This window comes from Anabrus simplex, chromosome 2 (assembly GCF_040414725.1).
Source record: "Anabrus simplex isolate iqAnaSimp1 chromosome 2, ASM4041472v1, whole genome shotgun sequence".
In the NCBI taxonomy this organism is placed as follows: domain Eukaryota; kingdom Metazoa; phylum Arthropoda; class Insecta; order Orthoptera; family Tettigoniidae; genus Anabrus; species Anabrus simplex.
This window is the reverse complement of record NC_090266.1, coordinates 446,825,748-446,847,305: the sequence shown is the minus strand read 5'-3', so window position 1 is coordinate 446,847,305 and position 21,558 is coordinate 446,825,748. Positions and strand designations below refer to the sequence as shown.

Below are 21,558 nucleotides of genomic sequence, written 5' to 3'. Positions count from 1 at the left end.
CTTACTAAAATCTTTTTTTGTAATCCATTTTCTGTCACTATATTTCTCCTCTTCTTTTCCAATTAGTATAACAAATCTATTCTTCATTATATCTCCAACCTTGGGCAGGTAACAAAACAAGTAAAATACCAGTACTTAACTCATAAACTCCCATGACATAATGTATTTTTATCACTTTATTGAGTATGCTGGATGGAAAATTTTAATTTAAGGAGATTTTAATCATGGACTTGCAATATAACCTTTGCTTTCCATCAGTTGATCCTTTAGGTGGTGACAAAAAATTTGTAGGATAGTTCTTATGCCTGTGCCGGTAAATCACTTCAAGAGAAGGAAGTAACAAAATTATGGGAAATGTAATCCATTCTCTGTTACTGTATTCCTCCCGTACTAATCCAATTTGTATCCAGGTCCTAAAAGAAGTAAGATGCTTAACTCACAAAATTTCATGACTTATAGTATGTTTTTTCATTGGACTTGTAATATAACTTTCGCTTTCCTTCAGTTGGCATCTTAGGTAGTGATGAAACAATTGTGGAAAATTCTCACAAATTCAAACAATGATAGGCAGTTTCTTTTCGTTTTGACTTAACCACTGAAAATACTGTTAGAATTTGATATATACAACAAATGTCATTAAACAGTCTACTCACATAAAAATGTGTTCCATTTGTTCTATTATCAAGTCAGCAATAGTAAAATTGTATCCAGCCCAGTAATACTTTTTATTATATAGGAAAGGTACTTCAATAGGAGAGATGATGAAATATATCCTCTTCTTTCTTTCCCAGGTCAGCATTTTATCATAGTTTTTATTCTTTTCAACAAGTGAGAATGTCCGTTGACTATAAGAGACTAGAAATCAGGATGAGATATCTATAGAGAATCACAACATGGACTTCACTTTTACTCCTTTACTGTCTTCATTTATAACTTACTCTATGCTTCTCTCGGGGAGCTGTGTGGTACCTCTTCCTACTGGGTGGATCAGATGCCACTCGTGGAAAATAATTGCTAAGGTTTATAACTTGTGATCTAGGCCCCACTACTGGTGTCGTCTGCAAGCTACGGAACTGAAGAGATGAGAAGCTACCAGTGGCCACTGGAGGTGACGTAGGAGTCTTGGGAGCAGCCTCATCAACCACCTCATTGCGCTCCGTCTCATCTGAAACATCACAAACTACGGCCACAATAGAAACATTTTTACATGGCTTATATCAGCTTATAACAGAAATGCAAAAGAAAGCACCATTACCAATTGATATTTCCTGATTGTAATTTAGTAACTTCAAAAATAGTACAGCTGTTTTTAAATTTAACTAATTCTTAATGTGGATGAATGAAAGAGCCTGTATTATAATGAGAAATACTCTACAACAATAGAGAAAGAATTTACTAGAAATAATGGACTCCAATATGCTATCAAATGTGCCACTGGCAAAAAGGAGCTTATTATTTTCACACCAACTGGGGAATTCAGAAAGAATAAAATGATTGCTGTGAATGTACAGTATCTGGTGCCTGGAAGTCTGAATATTTTATCAGGAACCTCATAATATATATGAATGTTGATGTGAAAAGTAATAACTTACCAAACTCTGATCACAGAATAATATCTAATTACTATGAAAAAACCACCGAAGGCAGTTTGTACATAAAGGATAGGTAACATTAATGGTCCTTTTGGAATGCAGAAAAAATATTATACTTCGATATGTTTCATGAATTTTCTGGCAACATACAAAATCTATCAGTTAGCAGTTTAATATTCTAAATGATACTGATACGTAATTAAGAATATGTTGTATTGTAATATGTGGATCAACACTGTTGTTTTATGAGCTAGGACCATTACTGTTCACCATTTTCATCAATTTGCATTGAGTTCAATCATTACATGCTAACATAATTCAAATTATCCAGAGATACGCAAATACTGAGGTATACAATGAAGGAAGAGCCGCTAAAACTACTCATGCAGTACCGGTACATAAATTCCACAAGTATGTTACCTGTGGTGGTATTCGGAAACTAAACGCACCCATGTATAAACGCACTCTCGTTACCCTGCAATAATGCATGTTTATACAGACAGTTGACCGTTCAGATTTCGCAAATGAACTATGGAAGGTATTGACTGAACTCAGACCTGTTACTGCTTCCTGCCATAGTCAAGAGAAAGTATTCATCTTCAAGAACTTGACAACGGCCTCTCATATTTTTCTGAGAGCTGTCCATAAAATCTCTTTGCAGCCACCATACTCCGATCCTTACCGTTTAGTTAGCCGTAATTAGAAGCCATCGACGTTCACGATTGGATACAAGGAAGTAGTAGTGAGTTTAGACCGTGTGAAGTCGGCATACATAGACACAAACATCGCTGTTCCTACCTGGACCAACACACCTGACACATCTACTACCACCACTTCATCCAGCCCACCTAGCAATTCTCTTTCACCCGACTTCCCCGATGGACATCACAATCCAGGAAGTAGACAAAGCGATCAGAACGAAGAATACTCATTGTCCGTCCATTTGTGAACTTTCCTCCTCCGGGCGGGGGTGATATGTTAGCATTCAGAAACTGAACGCACCCCATGTATAAACGCACTCTCGTGCGCTATGTAACAATGTAGGCCTATATGTTTATATATACTCTAACACTAGCGTCGCTAAGTTTCTAACCTATGTATAGGGTTACCACACGTCCGCATTTATGCTGACATGTCCGTATTTCCAGAGTGTAATGTAGTGTCCGCGTACAATTTTACGATTCCTGCTAATGTCCGCATTTTTTATTTTGGGGAAGTAAGACTTTTTGATTTTTATGTTTTCTTCTCGTATCGTCATAATGTTATATATTTTAATATCGATTATTGAATTACACTGTTTGTTATTCACTTACAATCTATCTATTATGCTTGTAAAATCGAACATTTCCATTTAAATTACTTAAATCGATGTATCGATCTTTGTTTAGGTAGCCTAAAGATAGCTGCGATTCTTTTCCTTTCTTCCAGTTTCCACTTAACAGTTTATGTTTGTGGTAGACTCGAGCGAACTAATGTATTCACCTAGCTGAATCTTCATTAAATGACTTATTCTTCACCCAATAAATCGTCTTATTAGGTAAGATGAAACAACAGTTTCTTGATTATGGAAGTGTACGGCACAGAGACATTGTTTTATTTTATAAGTTCAGATTTTTACAGCTGAACAATGCCTTTTGATTATACCTTGTTTCGTTTTTCGTTTAAGATGATTTCGAAGAGGCAATATACATTTTGGTATAAACTCCGAGCAAAATATCCAAGCTTTCGTCCTGGAAGTGTACAATGGGAAGCATAATGAATGACTTGCTGCCCGGAGACCTATGTGTCAATCGTAAATCATGGTGCCAGCGATCTAGGACTCCACTTGACGACAGAAAAACATATGAAGTGTGTTAGGGGTGCAAGTACACCAAATAAATCCACTATTTTTGTTTATAAAACTCAATGGTGATCTGGGAAATAAAGTAAGTCCTGCTGAAGGCACTCTTGCTTATCATATTGCATCACACCACAGCAGTTATAAATCTATGGATCGTACCTCTGGATTATTGAGATAATTTTTCCCTGAATTATCCATATAATCGAAAATCTAGTGCGGTCATATCAAAACTGAAGATATTTTAAATTTAGGACTAGCACCTCATTCAGTAGAATGTTTCATAAAAGATCTTGGATACATTCCTTTTGATGGTGTATCGACCGCTGCTAGCAACCATGGGGATATTAAAATTTTCCCCATCGTAGTTCATTACTTTTACCACAAAATGGAGGACTGCAAATTATGCTCCTTAATATTGAAAGTAGGCCAAATGAAAGTGCAGAAACTATTTCAAATTATATCACTGACACCCCTAACAAGTTTACAATATTAAGGATAAATGTGTGGCGTTTTGTGGTGACAACTGTAATACAAATTTAGGTGGTATTAAAAGAGGTGATGGTAATAATGGGTTTGCTAACCTCAAGAGGATGCTAAGCAAGGTGTTGGTTGGAGTGGGATGCCCTGCTCATGTCCGTAACAACTGCATTCAGCAAGGAACTGACTTCCTTGGAATTGACTGGCAAGATAATAACCATTTTTCAATATTTATATACTGTTTGTGTTGAGTCTAAAGAAATAGTGTAACAACAACTTTTCAGCCATAGCAAGACACGATGGCTGACGCTATTTCCAGCTATCATCGGAGACGTACGGAGATGTTTGCTGCTCTAGAAACTTTCTTACTGCCTCCAGCAGTCTTCAAGAATTTTTTATGGATTCTATCAGCGATATATTGAGCCAATAATTCTACCTTGCTGAAATTTCGACTACAAGATGAAGTGCATCCATATTTTTATTGCAAGCTCATTTTGAGCTTTGTGGTGTGACAACCCACAGGGGGAAGCGCCCCCCCCCCCACTCCAAGTATCGAACGAGATCGGAACATTTCGGAAGACCTCGGGTAATTAATAATGGAATTCTGGATAATAATCCTCATTACGAGAGATTTCGGCACTGTCATTAACAAAGAAATAAGTAATGAAGAATTTCGGGAAATATCTGTTGAATCTAAAATCCACAGGATGGAAATGTATTTACTTAGGCTCGGAGAAAAGTTGACATTCTTATTGGCAGACTGGGGTATACGTTTCAAAAACATACTGTCAAAATGCACGAGAACCCTCCTGCACGAAATTAATTAATTCTACCCGTTAAATAAATAGAAAAAATAGCAAACAACACCATCATGGCTGGAAAAATAGGTGAGTCTCGAAGATATCGGTCCAGTGGTCATCAATTGGAATGATTGCACCACAGTAGATAACGCCAAGCAGAGCGTCCCCTCTACATGTATAAATACCCCCTCCTCATGCAAGAGAGTCAGTCATCATTCAATGGCCGAGAGTGTGGATCTGCGTCAGGCGACATTAGGAAGAAGGCTTAAAGTGGACTAAATAGACACTTAGAATCGCTAAAGCCAGTTGACTTGAGCGAGGAATATATTACCAAGTGGTAAAAGGTGAACGGAGACAAATTAGATACTAATAACGTTGTATCCACGATATCTATCGCGGACGAAGAAGAAAATCATAAGTTAAGTAATTGCAGGATTCCTGAACTTCTGCATAGGGAGACAGCAGATTCATTGATAGCTCTTGTGCATTACTGCGGACGATGTTATTTTTGGTAATCGGTAAGAGAGAGCTGTAGTCTGGCGGAGATCTTGTGTCTCATGGTCAGTCACACCTGTGGAACACCTGGTTAGGAGGGAGTTGGGAGGTCTCCGCAAACTGCATTAGTTGAGTTCTCGACACGAAGCGGGGTGGTTTAACTGTTGTATAAGTGTACATAATAAAGTTCATTGTAAAGTGTAAAAAAATGTTTAATGTGTGTTGCTTCAATCCAAGTGCAGAATCTGTGTATTTATAAGATAGTGTTTAAGGGTAGGTTGTAAGCCCTATACTGGTAATGTTAAATTGGCGAACTTTGACTGCAGTTATTTCAGAAACGAATAAACCTATGAGGTTGAACTTATGAGCACTGCTGGATACATGCTTTGCCAATACAGTGACTTTTTTGTTTTAATTCTGAGTGAAAAGTTTAATTTCTATATTTTTTTAAAGTACACTGAATTTTCCCCATATTTTACCATTAAAATGTTGGATAACTTCCATGATTAAATGAGGAACAAAACAATAGAAAGTCAGTAACACCATAGCTAAGTATAGAATAACTATACAGAATTTCACACATCTAGGTAAAGAACTTCCTGAAAAAAATGCAATAACATGTTACCATGGTAAGATTTTGAGAAAAATTGATTTAAAGTTGAGAGTACCTTGAGAGCATGCCGAAGCCATATTCTGGACTTTCACTGTTGTCCTCATCATCTCTGGCTCTTTCCTAGACCTCTGCAGCCGCCTGGCCCTTTTTGCCAGCTTTTCTGCATCTAAATCAGCTTTAGTAACCCGCATCCTGTCGAGATCTTGGAAAATCTTCAGTGCATTCATTCTTGGTTAAATACCTAGCTGCTGCAGCACTTGAAGTCGCCCCACATTTCCCTCATTAAATGACAATACTGCATCATTAACTCCTAGAATCAGTGTCTGATACCCCACAAATACTCGTTTCGGAACCCTACCCCACATAACACTACTAAAACTTTCATTAAGGTTTTAGGATTTCCCATGTAAACACTTTTTCAGAAGGTCAGGATGTGCTAGACTTCTGAATACTGGCTTGATTACATCAGCCACAGACATAGGCAATGAATGTTTATGTGAATAGCTTTCTCCTGTAACTTTGGACCTATTATATTTACACTAGGAGGACAAACCTTTGGGACAAAGACAGTGCTGGTGAACTTCATCTGTAGAAATTTTGTGTAAGAAACTTGCCCAGACAGCTTTCCTCATTTCCTACATACTACTGGTGTTACTTCTTATAGCCATTCCATAATAGTTTTGTAATGTATCTATTTATTTGTCACTAAGTCTACCCTTTCCTGATATTAATTTACCATCTTATAATTTTTTTCCTTTGTACCGGTATTCACTGCGCAGTCTCCGGGGACGGGACCCCATTCGTTTCTGGATATGACCAATACATTCCAGTTTCTCAATAATTATTTCTCCATAAGGCTTCTTTTGGACAACACTTGCAAAAGCCTTGCTGTCCCAATCCCCTAGATATATAAAAGGAACTAATCTGGAAGACGAAAAATATTGCAATTCCCAGACCTGAAGGAACAGATTCAGAAAGGAGGCGTGGCTCTCTTACGTCACGTGGCATTTAAATGGACTTTAAATGGTTTTTGGGGCGTTTTTCAGCAAAAAAACACATGCACATTATAAAACGGACCTCCAGCTACCAAAATTACCAAAAATCTAAAAATGGGTTATTTGAACCCAAAATAGCTTACAACCTCCCCTTAAGCGAAGAATGTGTCCTGCAATAATCAGAGGCCAAGCCCGAGGTGGCTGGCATAAAATGAAGCCAAGATAACGCCATGCCGACGACGAAATTACAGGTCTGCCTAATTTAAATATCATGTTTTGTAGTCAGAAATGTAAATGCTTGTCCCTTTAAATTAATTAATCAATGAATTATAATATTGTGCTGTATATGTGGCGCGTGTAAATTTAAGTGTTGCGACGACGATAATGTGTCTTGTCGTTATTCTAGTGTGGAGGCAATCTGTCATTTATGTCAGCGCCAGAAACTTTAAAATGTGTATAAATTTCTTTAGAAACATGTAAAAGTGAAGTTAAATATTGCAATGAAAGTCACTGAAATAATGTTTGGGCCGGTGAAAGTTACAAATGTGATAACGATAAAATAACCGTTATGAGTGTGATAAAGTAAAATATCCACGTATCCAATAATAATAATAATAATAATAATAATAATAATAATAATAATAATAATAATAATAATAATAATAATAATAATAATAATAATAATAATAATAATAATAATAATAATAATAATATTCACGTCCAGATAAAATTTGATATGATGATAAATTATGCGTTCAGCAGTAATGTCAAACGAGATTTGCGGTTTATATCGAAATCCATTGAAGTATGATAAAGTTGGCATTTTGGGAAAACTTACATTTTGTGACACCGTGTATTTGTGATACGGAAAATCACAGTATGCTGTTTTGCTCCTGAGATCAGGAAAAATTTCGAGAAGTTAAATGTGAGATCATTATAAAATTGTTTGATCATAGGATCGCTTGTATTTAGAAATGTTTCAAGCAAGAAGGAAATAGATTGTAATGGAAATTAAATATAATGAGAATAGCAACGAGCTAAGGACAATAGAGTGGCTATTGGACCGCCATATTTGAATCTACTTGAACGCCGCGTCCGCCATATTGTAAGCGATCAAACCAGTGGTGAAGCAAGTACAGAGGCTGCGGGAATAAATACCGTTTGACAGTTTTCTTAATTAGGGAATCACTCAAAGATGTATCATGTTTGTTTAAGAGGACATAAGATACAAGATACAGGCTGCATACTGTACTTACATATTGTATAAAGACGGAAAATTAACGCATTTCCAGTAATTAGAAAATAAATTACAATACATTGCCATTAAACAAATTTAGCCCTACTTACAGAGAATGAAAATATAGAATAGAAAACCTTGAACAAAATAATATAACAACATCGATAAATAATTCATATAACTTGAATAATAATAATAATAATAATAATAATAATAATAATAATAATAATAATTATAATAATAATAATATATAATTCCTTGTCTCTTTCCAGTTACCTGGATTTGGCATTGTGCATGGATTCAGCTCAATTTAGCAGTCGGATGCCCTTCCTGATACCAACCCTATGTGGAGTGATGTCCTACTGTTACGTGTTTCTGTGGGAGTTTGTAGTGTGTTATGTTGTATGTAGATGATGAAGATTGTCCAGTCTCCGATTCAGAGGAATTAACTGTCGGCTACCCAGTTAAAATGCTCAACCCGGTTGAATCCGCGGCCCTCTGAACCGAATGCCAGCACGCTGATAATTCAACCAAGGAGCCGGACACTAAGCAATTCGGCAGTTTCGATCCTGGCTCATTCCTGTGGTATTTGAACGTCTTCAGATCCGTCCGGCTCGCGTCGGTAGATTTACTGGCCCGTGAAAGAAATCCTGTGGGACAACATTCCGACACCCCAGCATATCCGAAAAGGTAGTTATTATGGCGTAAAACTAATAATAATTTACGAAAAATAAGTATTCTAGAGCCACGGAGAACAAGGTTTGAAGTGAACAATGGTGTTATAAAGTATCCCATAATAATAATAATAATAATAATAATAATAATAATAATAATAATAATAATAATAATAATAATAATAATAATAATAATAATAACAATAAAATCAGAACAGGATGTTGTAGGATAACAATTTGAAATAATTGTTTAAAATGAGGACAGTCCTTCTTGTGTTAATGATCTTTCCTGATTAATTCACTTTTTTGGACGAAGATTATGGTAATGCCGATTTTTTATTTGCCTTATGTTGCACCCACTCAGACACGTTTTATTGCTACGATGGGATAGATCAAGGCTGGGATTGCGAAGGAAATGTCAGGGGCATTAATTAAGGCACAGCAGCCCCCGTATTTGCCTGATGTGAAAATGGGAACCAAGGAAAACCAGCTATCAGAGCTATCGGCAGTGGGATTAAAACTCACTATATCCCGAATACAAGCTAAGAGCTATATGCCGCGAGCCACGTAGCCAACTCGCTCAGTAATAGTGGTGATGTAGGACTGAAATAACTCACATTACTCCGTATCGTCGGCAGAGGGGATGAGGTGACTAGGAATTTCAGAACAGTGCAGTGATACCATTTAATAATGAAAATCCACAGCCTGTTTGCAGTCATTTGACCGGGTCAGGAATGGAATGAATGAAGCCCCATCTAGCGGCGAGGGTAGAAATTGTGCCGGCTCCGAAGCCTGTCACACTCCTCTGAGGCAATGATAAATGAATGAAATGTTAATGCAGAGTGTTGCTGGAATGAAGGATGACAGGGAAATCTGGACTACCCGGAGAAAAACCTGTCCTTCCTCCGCTTTGTCCAGCACAAATCTCACATGGAGTGACCGGGATTTGAACCACGGTATCCAGTGGTGATAGGCCGGCTCGCTGCCGCCTGAGCTACGGAGGCTCCCACCATTTAATAATAAATAGTGTTATTGCTTTTTTCGTCCTACCAACTACTTTGTACGGTTTTTGAAGAAGCTGAGGTGCCGGAGTTTTGTCTCTCTGGAGTTCCCTTCCGGGCAGGTAGATCTACTGACACAAGGGTGACGTATTTGAGCACCTTCAATACCAAATATGCCGACCTCGGCTCAGAAAGTCAGCGCTCTACAGTCTGAGCCAATCAGCCAAACAGGATACCGTTTATCGTTTTTGGCTGTTTGGTCAGTTCATACGAGAAAATAAAAGTTGGCCTAACCTACACGTGCTGGATTGTGCTACATAGGCAAAGTAATTCTGCTAATCGCCCAAAACTGTGTACTTTATTAAACAAACTTGATTGACAAATGATACATCCTTTGTGTTTCCTCTAAAAACGTTTGCAATTGCATGCCCCTCTCGTAGAGAGCATAATTTATTCGATCTAATCTGTTGAAAGTAACGAACTATAAGCGGAAGAAATTATATGGATGGCGCTTAATCTATGTCGTCGCTATTTCGCCTTCGCATCATGCAGAGCGCTGTAGCAGCCATGTTAGCCACACTATAGTCGTCTTTCTAGCTCGTTGGAGAATAGTTAGGAAGATGTTAAAGGCAGAGTAAGCCTGCATTGTATGAGTGATGTAGAATAAGCAGGATGACGAGGATAAGAGGCCTTGTATTTCGACGGAGAGGATTTTTTTTTATATGGTGCATAAGTTGAGAAGTTTCTGAGACAGGCTGTATAAGAGGAACGATGTTCTGTAGCAATCCAGAACGATTGATGAATGTAAAGACTGTCAAACCCCAGTGAGCGCGTTGTAATGAGTATTTTATGTACAAGTTGATGTTCTCCTATGATTACTATTTTATGTAAGACCGTAGGTAACGTCAATTAAGTCTAAGTGACGGTTCTATTTGATACCAGCGAAATGTATTTTGTGATAGCCGACCTCACAAACAAATTACATTCTGACACATGGTCAATATAATAATTATTGTAAATTGAATTCTATTCTGTATCTTTACGAGACGAAAATATCGCTGACTGCGAACATTGCGGGTGTGAAAAATGAATTTTATTTGAATGAGAGTTTAGCTTGCGTAGATGGATGGGAATTAACTTCACTGGACAGTTCACGATGATACCTGTTTGGAGTGTTATCATGGAAGTTCAGCTGGAGCCTCACACTCGAGTTGTGCCGTGAATATCGTTATGGTAGTAATTATTGTTTTCAGGGATATTACGTACTATCAAGCGAGAGTTAAGTTTATTTTTATGCAGCGAACTTCACTGCATGTGTTGAGATTGTATTGATGAATAGTTTAAACTAATCGGGCATGTTGTTTAACTTCGATTTCACGCTTTATTGTAGGAAATAGACAGTAATATTTCCAGGTTGGAGTTCATTTAGGTAGCTAATTTCACTTCATGTGTTAGAGTTTCAACGAGGATCAGATTTAAATATCCGGACATTGTGTTAAAGTTTCGATTTCGCCTGGCAGTATGAATGATGTGTAGATACCATAACGTTGGCTCAACGATAGATTTAGGATGCCGCGTGTATTATGTATATTATGTAACGTGGGCTCAACGACAGGATTAGGGCGTCGTCTCTACATAATCAAGTCATCAGTAGCATTTTTGGGAATCGACTTGAACCATGTTAGTGTTTGCGGTAGTGGATACGAATGTGAAAGGTATTAGCAGGTACTATTCAGGCCATGTTTCGGCATAATTCTTACTAGCCAGAAGGTGCTCCCATAATAGCGTTGCATCCGTAGCGGCATGAATGTAAGGGTTGTACCGCGTAGAAATCTGGCTAATGTAGACTGATCCTTACTGCTTAGCCGCGCGTGTTCAAGTTCGATGAATTTTGTTCATATTTATTTACTTTCCTTTACTTTATGATTTATTGTTCGAGTGTCCGGTATATTATGATTGTGCCGTGTTTTGACACTTAGTTCATTTATGTGGGATTTATACTATGAATGCCGTTTTAATTTGTCAGCTGTTAATTTATTTTATTTTCATTTTTCGTTATTCACATTATTTATGTAAGACGTTGATCTACCGATCACTTGTAGTTTGGTTTAATGGGACAAGAGTAGGTAGACGGATTTGTAATTGTAGTTGTAATTATAAAAAATTGGAAAGATTTCATTTGTTTGTTTTATATTGTGGACTTGTATTTTAACGAATTTAACGACGTAATTGTTTCATAATCTGAAATTTGGTTTAGTAAGAACATTTTCAAGTGATTTATCACTTTTATTTCACTTCAGCGTTTGGCATTTCTTCTAAATGCATAATGAATAAATGTTTCCCTGCATTTCGCATTTTGGTTCCTTCAGAGCGATGTAACGTAAGATCCCATCGGATCAAGTGTTGTTGATTCCTTCTGTGCAACTCTTTAGGGTGATGCATATTTCAGCATCGGGATTCCTATGTAACTTAAGGGTGTCATGAAATGACAATACGTGGTGGAATTTTAGTATTGATTGTGACAATTAATTGTTGTTAACTTGTAATGAACACCATGCTTTCAAGTAATATTTCGCAACCTATCCAAAGCAACTGATAGTCGATTTGGTTCGATTAAGGATCCATTCCCGGTAGTGTTCCAATATCCGATTAGATAGTCGACTGGCGGATAACCTTAATTAAATATACATTAGGAATTCTACTTGTTGAAGGTCAGATTTTCCACGGATCGTGTGGGTTAACTCTCAGTTATCGTTCCGATCCATGGTGTCCGATTTTCAGGTTTATTCTCGTTTTCTGGTGTTTGCTGTCCACGAATTTTACACTGCGTTTCCATTCTTTGAAAGACAATCATAAATAATTTCAATAAAAATTACCACGCACGTTATGCATTGCGACTGCGTTAAATCATATTCTAAAAAATTTAAGTGACTTTTCTTTCCAATTTAGTAAATAAATAATCGTGATTTAAATTGAATAAATATTGTAGTAAACACATGTTTGCTCCTCATTTGAAGTAGTTATGCTCTTCTCTAAACCGTATTGTTTGGTCAATGAAGTGACGGGAAAAAACTTGCAACTACCCCAAGATCCAAGAGTACGATATTGCTCTACTGAAGCAGCCGAGGCACACGATCAACAATGGAATGGTAAGTTTTAGGGTTCAGTAAATTAATGGCATATCCAGTCTTTAGCTTGTATTTTTCATAATTATATCAGCAACTTAGGAAAGGAAGAAAACTCGTTTATTGAATTGAAAATGTACCAGATTCCCTCCTTGATGTTCTTCAAAATAGAAAATATAATAATTGTATATATGTGAGGGCGAATGGAAGGTTGGTTCATATGGAAAATGATGGTTATGCATTTAAGGTTGGAGATTTTAAGTTCAATGTTGGAACCCTCTATGATGGATGTTTAGAGTATCTGAATATGTGGATTCAACCGTATAGTGTATTTTATTGCTTTAAGTCTCTTGATTCTGCAGATGCATCATGGAATTATGTGGAAGATCTATCGATTTTTGTTGGATAAAAATATTGAAATTGATGATGAAATACGTTCTGATCACTTTTCAAATTTTAAAAACTTCAGAGCCACACATGATGAAATATATGAACCAAGCCAGAACAAAATGTTGTAAGTACATTGAGTCGTGTAATAGTGAAGAACAATTCAGTGGATTACTTAAAATTGCGCATTTTTTTCTTTGCAGTGCCAGCCCATAACGCTTGTGTTGAGATGTTGTTCTCCGTAATACAGGCACAGTGTACAAAGGAGAGAAATAGACTGACATTTGATTCTGTAAAAGGAATTGCAATGGTAAATTTTAATTTTAGTCATGTGAATTTCAAAAACTATTTTAAATATTTGCGTCAACAAAAAGATCTGTTGAAAAGGATTCAGTCCAGTGAGAAATACCTATAGGAAATGGTCTCTCAAGTGTGGGTATGTGTGATGTGTGTAATATTTTTATTTTGTTGTTTCCTATGTAAATGTAGCTATTTGACAACATAAAATTGAACTAATAATGTTCCATTCGGGATTCGGCAGTCCTACGAGCGTGTTGATCAGCCCCGTTGAGGGTGTCCTCGTTCTGGGGTTTCAGAATATGGTAACCCTACTTATGTACTCTTGGACTGCTGGTGTAACATGGCTGTAATGGACATTGTACCTTGTGAATGTGTTTTGCTCATTAAATCTGTTATGCATGACAAAGCATTTACGCATGGTGGCGATATAGAACCGCCTGTTCAACTCTGCAGACAAAAACTCTATATATCTTTCTGACTGAACAATACAGATAAACAAAATTAACAAAGGTAAGCGATGGTTGTTGGAAACCATTTAGCAAAATCTCCAATCATGATATGAAAACTGCTGGGCTGAGTGGCTCAGACGGTTGAGGCGCTGGCCTTCTGACCCCAACTTGGCAGTTTCGATCATGACTCAGTCTGGTGGTATTTGAATGTGCTCAAAAACGTCAGCCTCGTGTCAGTAGATTTACTGGCACGTGAAAGAACTCCTGCGGGAATAAAATCTGGCACCTTGGCGTCTCCGAAAACCGTAAAGTAGTTAGTGGGACGTAACGCAAATAACATTATTATTATTTGATATGAATATTGATTCAAAGTGCCTTGTTAACTTCAAATAATAATTAACTTGACAGGTTCGATCCCGGCTCAGTCCGGTGGTATCTGAAGATGATCAAATAGGATACGTCAACGTCATATCTGTTAATTTAGTGGCATGTAAATTAACTCCTGCGGGACAAAATTCCGGCACTTCGGCGTCCCCGAAAGCCGTCAAAAGTCGTTAGAGGGACTTAAAATTATTATTATTATTATTATTATTATTATTATTATTATTATTATTATTATTATTATTATTTTACAATTGGCTTTACGTCGCACCGACACAGATATGTCTTATGGCGACGATGGGACAGGAAGGGCCTAGGAAGGGGAAGGAAGCGGCCGTGGCCTTAATTAAGGTACCACTGAAAACCATCTTCAGGGCTGCCGATAGTGGGGCTGGAACCCACTATCTCCCGATTACTGGATACTGGCCACACTTAAGCGACTGCAGCTATCGAGCTCGGTACAGATAGGTCTTATAGCGACGATGGAGCAGGATAGGACTTGGATTGGAAAGGAAGAGGGTATGTCCTTAATTACGTTTCATCCGCAGCATCTGCCTGTTGTGAAAATGGGAAACCGCGGAAAACCGTCTTCAGGGCTGCCGACAGTGGGGTTCAAACCCACTATCTTTCAAATGCAATTTTTAAATATTAAGCCTAACGGCTGTGTGAATAGTATAGTGAATGAAACTGCTCTGGCTACAGGAATATCGAAGACTACTGTTTTTTTAAAATACGTAGTGAAGGCGAACGAGCTCCATAGCTGTCGCCACGCATGGAGAAAAAGTAATGTTCTGCGCAGGAATAGCAGAAGTGTGAAACAGAATGACTTTTTGAGTGGTATCATTCGACGAAAAAGTAAAAAGACTGTGTCGAACATTTAAAAAGAATTGAGTCATGTGAAAAGCCGATGGAATTCAGGGTGGCGTTGAACCTTTACTTTTAAATATGGATGACAACAGCTGTTCATCAGATGAAGACTGAACTGACTGGTATTGTTGACGGCCGGGACGCCTGTGCTGGGCTCAGAAGTCCAGTGCTCTACTGTCCGAGCTACTCAGTCCGGCGATTCTCAAGGAGATCGGGGTCAGATGCCGGGAAAGAGGGATTATCTACAACATGTCCAAGAATCAATCCGCAGCTATATGATTCGAGGGCTATGGAAAAGAAGCAATCAAGATAGGAGTGAGGCTACAGTTTGTCCCTTCTTCTTTTCATTGTTTGTACAGAACAGGCAATAAAGCAAATTAGAGGTGGATTTGGAGAATGATTCACAATCCAGGGAGAGGAAATCAAAATTCTGAGATTTGCCATTGATATTGTTATTTTATCTGAGTGTACAGTAGGTCTTGAGAAATTGCCGAATGGGGCTCAGTCTTGGTGGAGTACAAGATGAAAATAAATAAATACATAAAAAAGTAATGTAATACAGTTGAAGGAATTCAGGCGATGCAAGAAATATTAAATCAGGAAATGAAGCCTTGACAGCAGTAGAAGAATATTTTTACTTAGGTAATAATTTAACTAAGGCAGGCAGAACTAAGGAGAATATAAAATGTAGACAAGCACAAGCAAGGAAAGCTCTTACTAAGAAAATAAATCTACTTTAAATATTGATATACACAGTTCAACAAAATTAGGGGAGCATGTTTTGTAACGTCTGGTATGTGAACGTTAATTTGGTAGATGGGGTTCCAATGGTCGTACAGCATACCTTGAGACCTTGGATAGTTAGGGTATGTCAATTTGAAGTGATAATCCATCTGTAGGCGTAGCCATGCATTAAAATGTCAGGTGACCCCTCAAAACAAAGCGAATAGCAGTGCGTCCGTGTGTCTTTGTGAGGTACACAGACTACTTCGGTCATTTGAGTACGTTGTACGTAAACCAGCATATCCCATGAGACATCTTAACGAGGTTTAAGTCGCAAGGACCGTCACATTGATCCAGAAAGGATGGACATTTCGTCGTGTTGCTGTGGATTTCGATGTCTCTCCGTCAGTTATTCAACGCTTGTGGAATCGCTATAATGAGACAGGCTAGTTCACAAGGAGGGTTGGACAAGGTCGTGGACGTATGACAACCCCACACGATGACCGATATCTGACCATCTGTGCGTTGCGGCGTCGTTCAGCAACTGCCACTGAACTGCAACAAGACCTCAGGAGGGTCACTGGAGTCACGGTGTCTGGCCAGACAGTATAAAACAAGTTAAACAAAGTGTCCCTACGATCCCGACGTCCTGTTCGAATGCCCCGTTTAACGCAGCAACATCGCGCATCTGTTTGCCCGTACCCACGTCAACTGGGAACTTCGCCAATGGAGACCTGTGCTGTTCACAGACGAGTCCAGATTTCCCGTGACACAGCGTGATGAACGTCAACGTGTATGGAGACGCCGTGGTGAGTGGTACATGCCAAACGTTGTCCAATAAAGCGACCCATTCGGACAAGGTTCTGTGATGGGGTGGGGTGGCATCAGTAGTGATGGCCGTACGGATCTTGTCGTCGTCCGTGGTAATCTTACCGCTGCGGGGTACATCGAGCAGATACTGCTACAGCATGTGTTGGTTGCTGCGTACGGTGTTGGCCCTGAATTCGTACTCATGAACGACAATGCCAGGGCTCATGTAGCGCGCATCACCAGAGCTGTCTTGCGAGAACTGGACATTCAAAAGATGGAATAGCCATCAGTGAGTCCCGACCTTAATCCCATCGAGCATGTGTGGGATAAACTTGACAGAAGTGTTCGTGGGCGTCCACAGATTCTCCAAGACCTCGAACAGGCTCTCATTGAAGAATGGAACTTGATACCGCAACGTGACCTCCGTCGACTTATACAGAGCATGCCATGTAGGTGCGAAGCTGTGATAAATGTTCGTGGAGGACATGCACCATACCGAAGCTCTCCAACTGTGATAAAAATACACCCTGCAGGACTGTTGTCACTTTGTTTTCGCCCCTATTTGGACATTTTCGTTTGTGTTCTGAAAAATGAACGCGAATCCATCGATGTTCTTTTGTATACTTCAACGGTAAAAATAAGGGTTTAGTTGGTAATGTACCTGGGTGTGAAGTATTGTTTGGTGGAGCATGGCATACGATCAAAGACATGCTTCCCGTAATTTTTTGAACTCTGTACAAATTTGAAAGATGTTTTTGGAGACTTTTGTCTGGAGGGTGACTTTGAATGGAAGTGAAACATGGATGGTAGCTAAGAAAGAGAAGAGAAACTTTCAAAATATAGTGTTACGGAAGACTGCCAGAGGTGAGATGGGTAGATCGAATAAGGAATGAAGAGATAAAGAACCGAATTGGTGAGAGGAGAACGATTTAACCTGAGGACTTGTTCAGTTAGCCTTTGAGTGAAGTGTGGGCTGAAATAACGGTTGAGGTAAGTCCGGCCCCGCTGTGTAGGGGGCAACGCGTCCGCCTGTCACCGGTGGCCCCGGGTTCAATTCATGGCCGGGTCAGAGGTTTTTAATTGTAATGATTATTATCCCTGGCCTGGGGACTGGGTGTTTGTGACGTCCTTAATCTTCCATTCATCACACACAACATTCCACACTACCGTCATTCCAATTACACGCAGGTTCATACAACTGTGGTACCCCTAGGGGTACTCCTGATACTTTTGTGGGGTACGCGAGCAGCCTTCAGGGAAGAAATGAAGAAAATTGAAACATGGAAGTAAATGAGAAGAAAATTATGTATATATGGAGCCACACTTCACTTGAAAGTTTCACATAGACTACAGCATATCAGGAAACTGTGTCAAGCAGGCACGCCAATCCCATTGAAATGTTGATGGTTCGCAATGTCTGGATTCCAGAATCAAGATCGAAAATTTTCATACTTGTTAATTAATTTGACACTGAAGCTAAAATCTAGCGTTCTGTGAAATTTTCATACAAACAGGGTATCCTCTGTTACTTCATTATCATTGTATTATACTTGATACAGACACAAACTCTTAAAATTTTGGTGATGTGTTATAAAAGTATTTTTAACATCACAATCTCGTCTTATTTACGATGTGCATTTAAAAGAATGGTTTATAATAAACTAGCTGATGTACCCGTGCTTCGCTACGGAATACTACATTGTATACGGAATTCTAGTGTACACGTTGTCAGCAAGATTGTATTAAATCGCATAGCGCTTAACGTTACCCTAGAAACGCGACGGGGAAGTCACCAAACAACTTTTCCCATATGAAGACTGAGTTAGGGAATTTTCTCTGTAATGGCAGACCCGCTTGCATACCATCAGTCACAATCAGGTTGGGGAGTTTTCATTGTAATGGTAGACACTCACTCTCCACCTGCCTTTTTACATCCTCAGAAAGACTGTCTTAGTGGTTTTCCCAACTGAAATGAACATACATTACAATGACGTCAGTAGGAATGGCGCGATTAAAAGCAATGCTTTCAGATGAAATACTCGATCAAATGAAACACCACATATTTTCTCACTTTTAACGAACAGGATTACACTGCCGATCTAACAGAGTTCCAGAGCTCGAATGACCAAGCCGCAGATAGCCGTGATTCGTGAACACTCTTCGTCCTTTTTCGGCGGGGAGAGGGTCGAATAGTGGAGACTCCCAGGGTAAATAATATGCCCTTTTACTAATCTGCTTCCTAGGAGTACCCGATGAGTCGAAAAATATCAATTCACTGCACTGGCGGAAAAATCTATCTGACTTGGAGGCAAATTTTTCCTCCAAGCCAGAGAGAAACCCCCGCTTCACTGACAATTTGGAATACATTGAATGTAGAATTTAAGAAAAATGAAGAGGAAGAAGCTTTCCTTAAAAACGGCTTTTTCAGGGTTGAATTTTGAGTTATTTAGCGAATTGTGGTGCTATAATTTGGAATAGGCCTAAATTGTTATTCTATACCAGGCCATACTACTACTACTACTACTAAGTCAGCCTCTGTCTTAAGTATGCACATTGTTCATTCAAAACAGCGCGTCAGAATAGGGATCGAATAACTGGAATACTATGAAGAACCAGTATGTTACGTACCAGCTGTATCAGAAAATGTATGAACCAGAGGAATGGCATGCTAAAGAAGAAAGTTTTCTAATTCCCCCAGCTATTTCCCGCCAATGTTCAGTCAGGCTATTATACTCGGTACGCAGCAGTAATTCCATCTATCGGAGTTGAGAGGCAGCATAAGAGACTAATAATATCACAACAAACAATGGTCACTGTAATGTTATTGTTGATCGATGTTATGCGCATTCGATATTGTAGACCTTCACATTTAGTTTTCTTCCGACTCTGAAATACCACTCTTATCATAGTTGGTACGGTAAAACTGAATAAAACATAAATGATCGGAAATTGTATTCTCTGTAACTTTTGTCATGTAGTACTTTTCGATAGGACCAAATATAGGCCTATAGGTATTTAAAAGTTAAATTTTAGGCGCCTTCCCCTAAACTACAATTTCATCCAGGGTGAATAAAATTGTTTGTATCTTAGACTGTAGTTTCTTATTCCCCGACTCTATATACAGATTTCCATTACATTCTGTTAACCCATTTTCTCGTAGCTTGGCGTCGATATGGACTTAGCAACAAAAATACAAATTCATGAATATCTGTGTTATAATAGCCGATACGGTAAAAAATGTATAGGAAATAAATGGTCGGAAATTTAATTCCATATAACTTTGGTTATGTAGTATTTATCGATACGACCACTAATATCGTAAATATTTAAGAATTAAATGTTAGGCCTTCCCCTAAGCTACCATTTCACCAGGCGTGAATAAAATTATTCATAGCCTAGATTGTAGCGACTTATTTCTCGAGTTCGCATACCAATTTTTATTAAGATAGGAGCACTAATATAAATATTTGAAAATTACATTTTAGGCTTTCCCTTAAACTACCATTTCGCCCAGCGTGAATAAAATTATTTATAGCCTAGATTGTAGCGACTTATTTCTCGAGTTCGCATACCGATTTTTAGTAAGATGGAAGCACTAATAATATAAATATTTGTAAATTAAATTATAGGCCTTCCCCTAAACTACCATTTCTATCAGCGTGAATAAAATTATTTATGGCCTAGATTATAGCGACTTATTCCTCGACTTTGCATACCGATTTTCATTAAATTCTCTTTAGCCGTTTTCTAGTGATACGTGTGCAGACAGACAGACAGACAGACAGACAGACAGACAGACAGACAGACAGACAGACAGACAGACAGACAGACAGACAGACATTACGGAAAAGTAAAAAGTGCATTTTCTTGCTACTGTGGACATGACCGATACAGAAATACTATTCTTTTCAAATTTTGAGCAATGTACAGATAAAACTCTTATTTTATATATATAGATGAAAAATGCGTTAATAGTTAACAAGGTATTCTTATTTTTTAAACCTATCTGAGCTTGCATTCGGGAGATAATGGGGTCGAACCCCACTGTCAGCAGTCCTGAAGATAATTGTCCGTTGTTTCCCATTTTCACACCAGGAAAATGCTGGGGCAGTACCTTAATTAAGGCCTTCCTTCCCACTCCTAGGCCTTTCTAATCCCATCGTCGTCATAATATATATCTGCGTCGGTGCGACGTAAAGCAAAGTGTAAAAAATTACACCTATCATTTAACGATTTTTTCGGGGGGGGGGGGGGGTTGCACTGAAACTTTAGCTATGAGTGAGGGGTACAATCTTACAATAATTTAAATCCAGTTCTTCTTTGCATCCTCATAAAAAGAATTCAACTCCTTTTACACCCACTTAAGTTGACTCCCACCGGGCGAGTTGGCCGTGTGGTCAGGGGCACGCGGCTGTGGGCTTGCATCCGGGAGATAGTGGGTTCGAATCCCACTGTCGGCAGCCCTGAAGTTGGTTTCCGTGGTTTCCCATTTTCAAAACAGGCACTTGTTTAAGGCCACGGCCGCTTCCTTCCAACTCCTATGCCTTTCCGATCCCATTGCCGCCATAAGACCTAGCTGTGTTGGTGCGACGTAAAGCAACTAGCAAAAAAAAAAAGTTGACCCCCACCCGCAAAATACGTGTTTCTTTGTTTTTAAAGGAGATTCACGTCCGTAACAATGTTCATTTTTGAGATATAGGTATCCTCATACAAAGAGTTCAGCTCGTTTTTCAATTCATTTACCCATTCTTAATCAGATTTTCCGAAATCAAAGAAAACGTGTTTATTTCTA

The 21,558-nt window shown here is 38.6% G+C and overlaps 1 protein-coding gene across 1 annotated transcript in view; it reads right to left on the bottom strand.

The window, feature by feature from the left end:
• The window catches only part of LOC136863572 (discoidin domain-containing receptor 2), a 954,446-nt gene that overhangs the window by 181,057 nt on the left and 751,831 nt on the right, over positions 1-21,558 (bottom strand). The window contains exon 9 of the mRNA XM_068226000.1: positions 939-1,165. Coding sequence (XP_068082101.1) covers positions 939-1,165 — 227 coding nt within the window. The remainder of the gene's footprint in view (positions 1-938; positions 1,166-21,558) is intronic.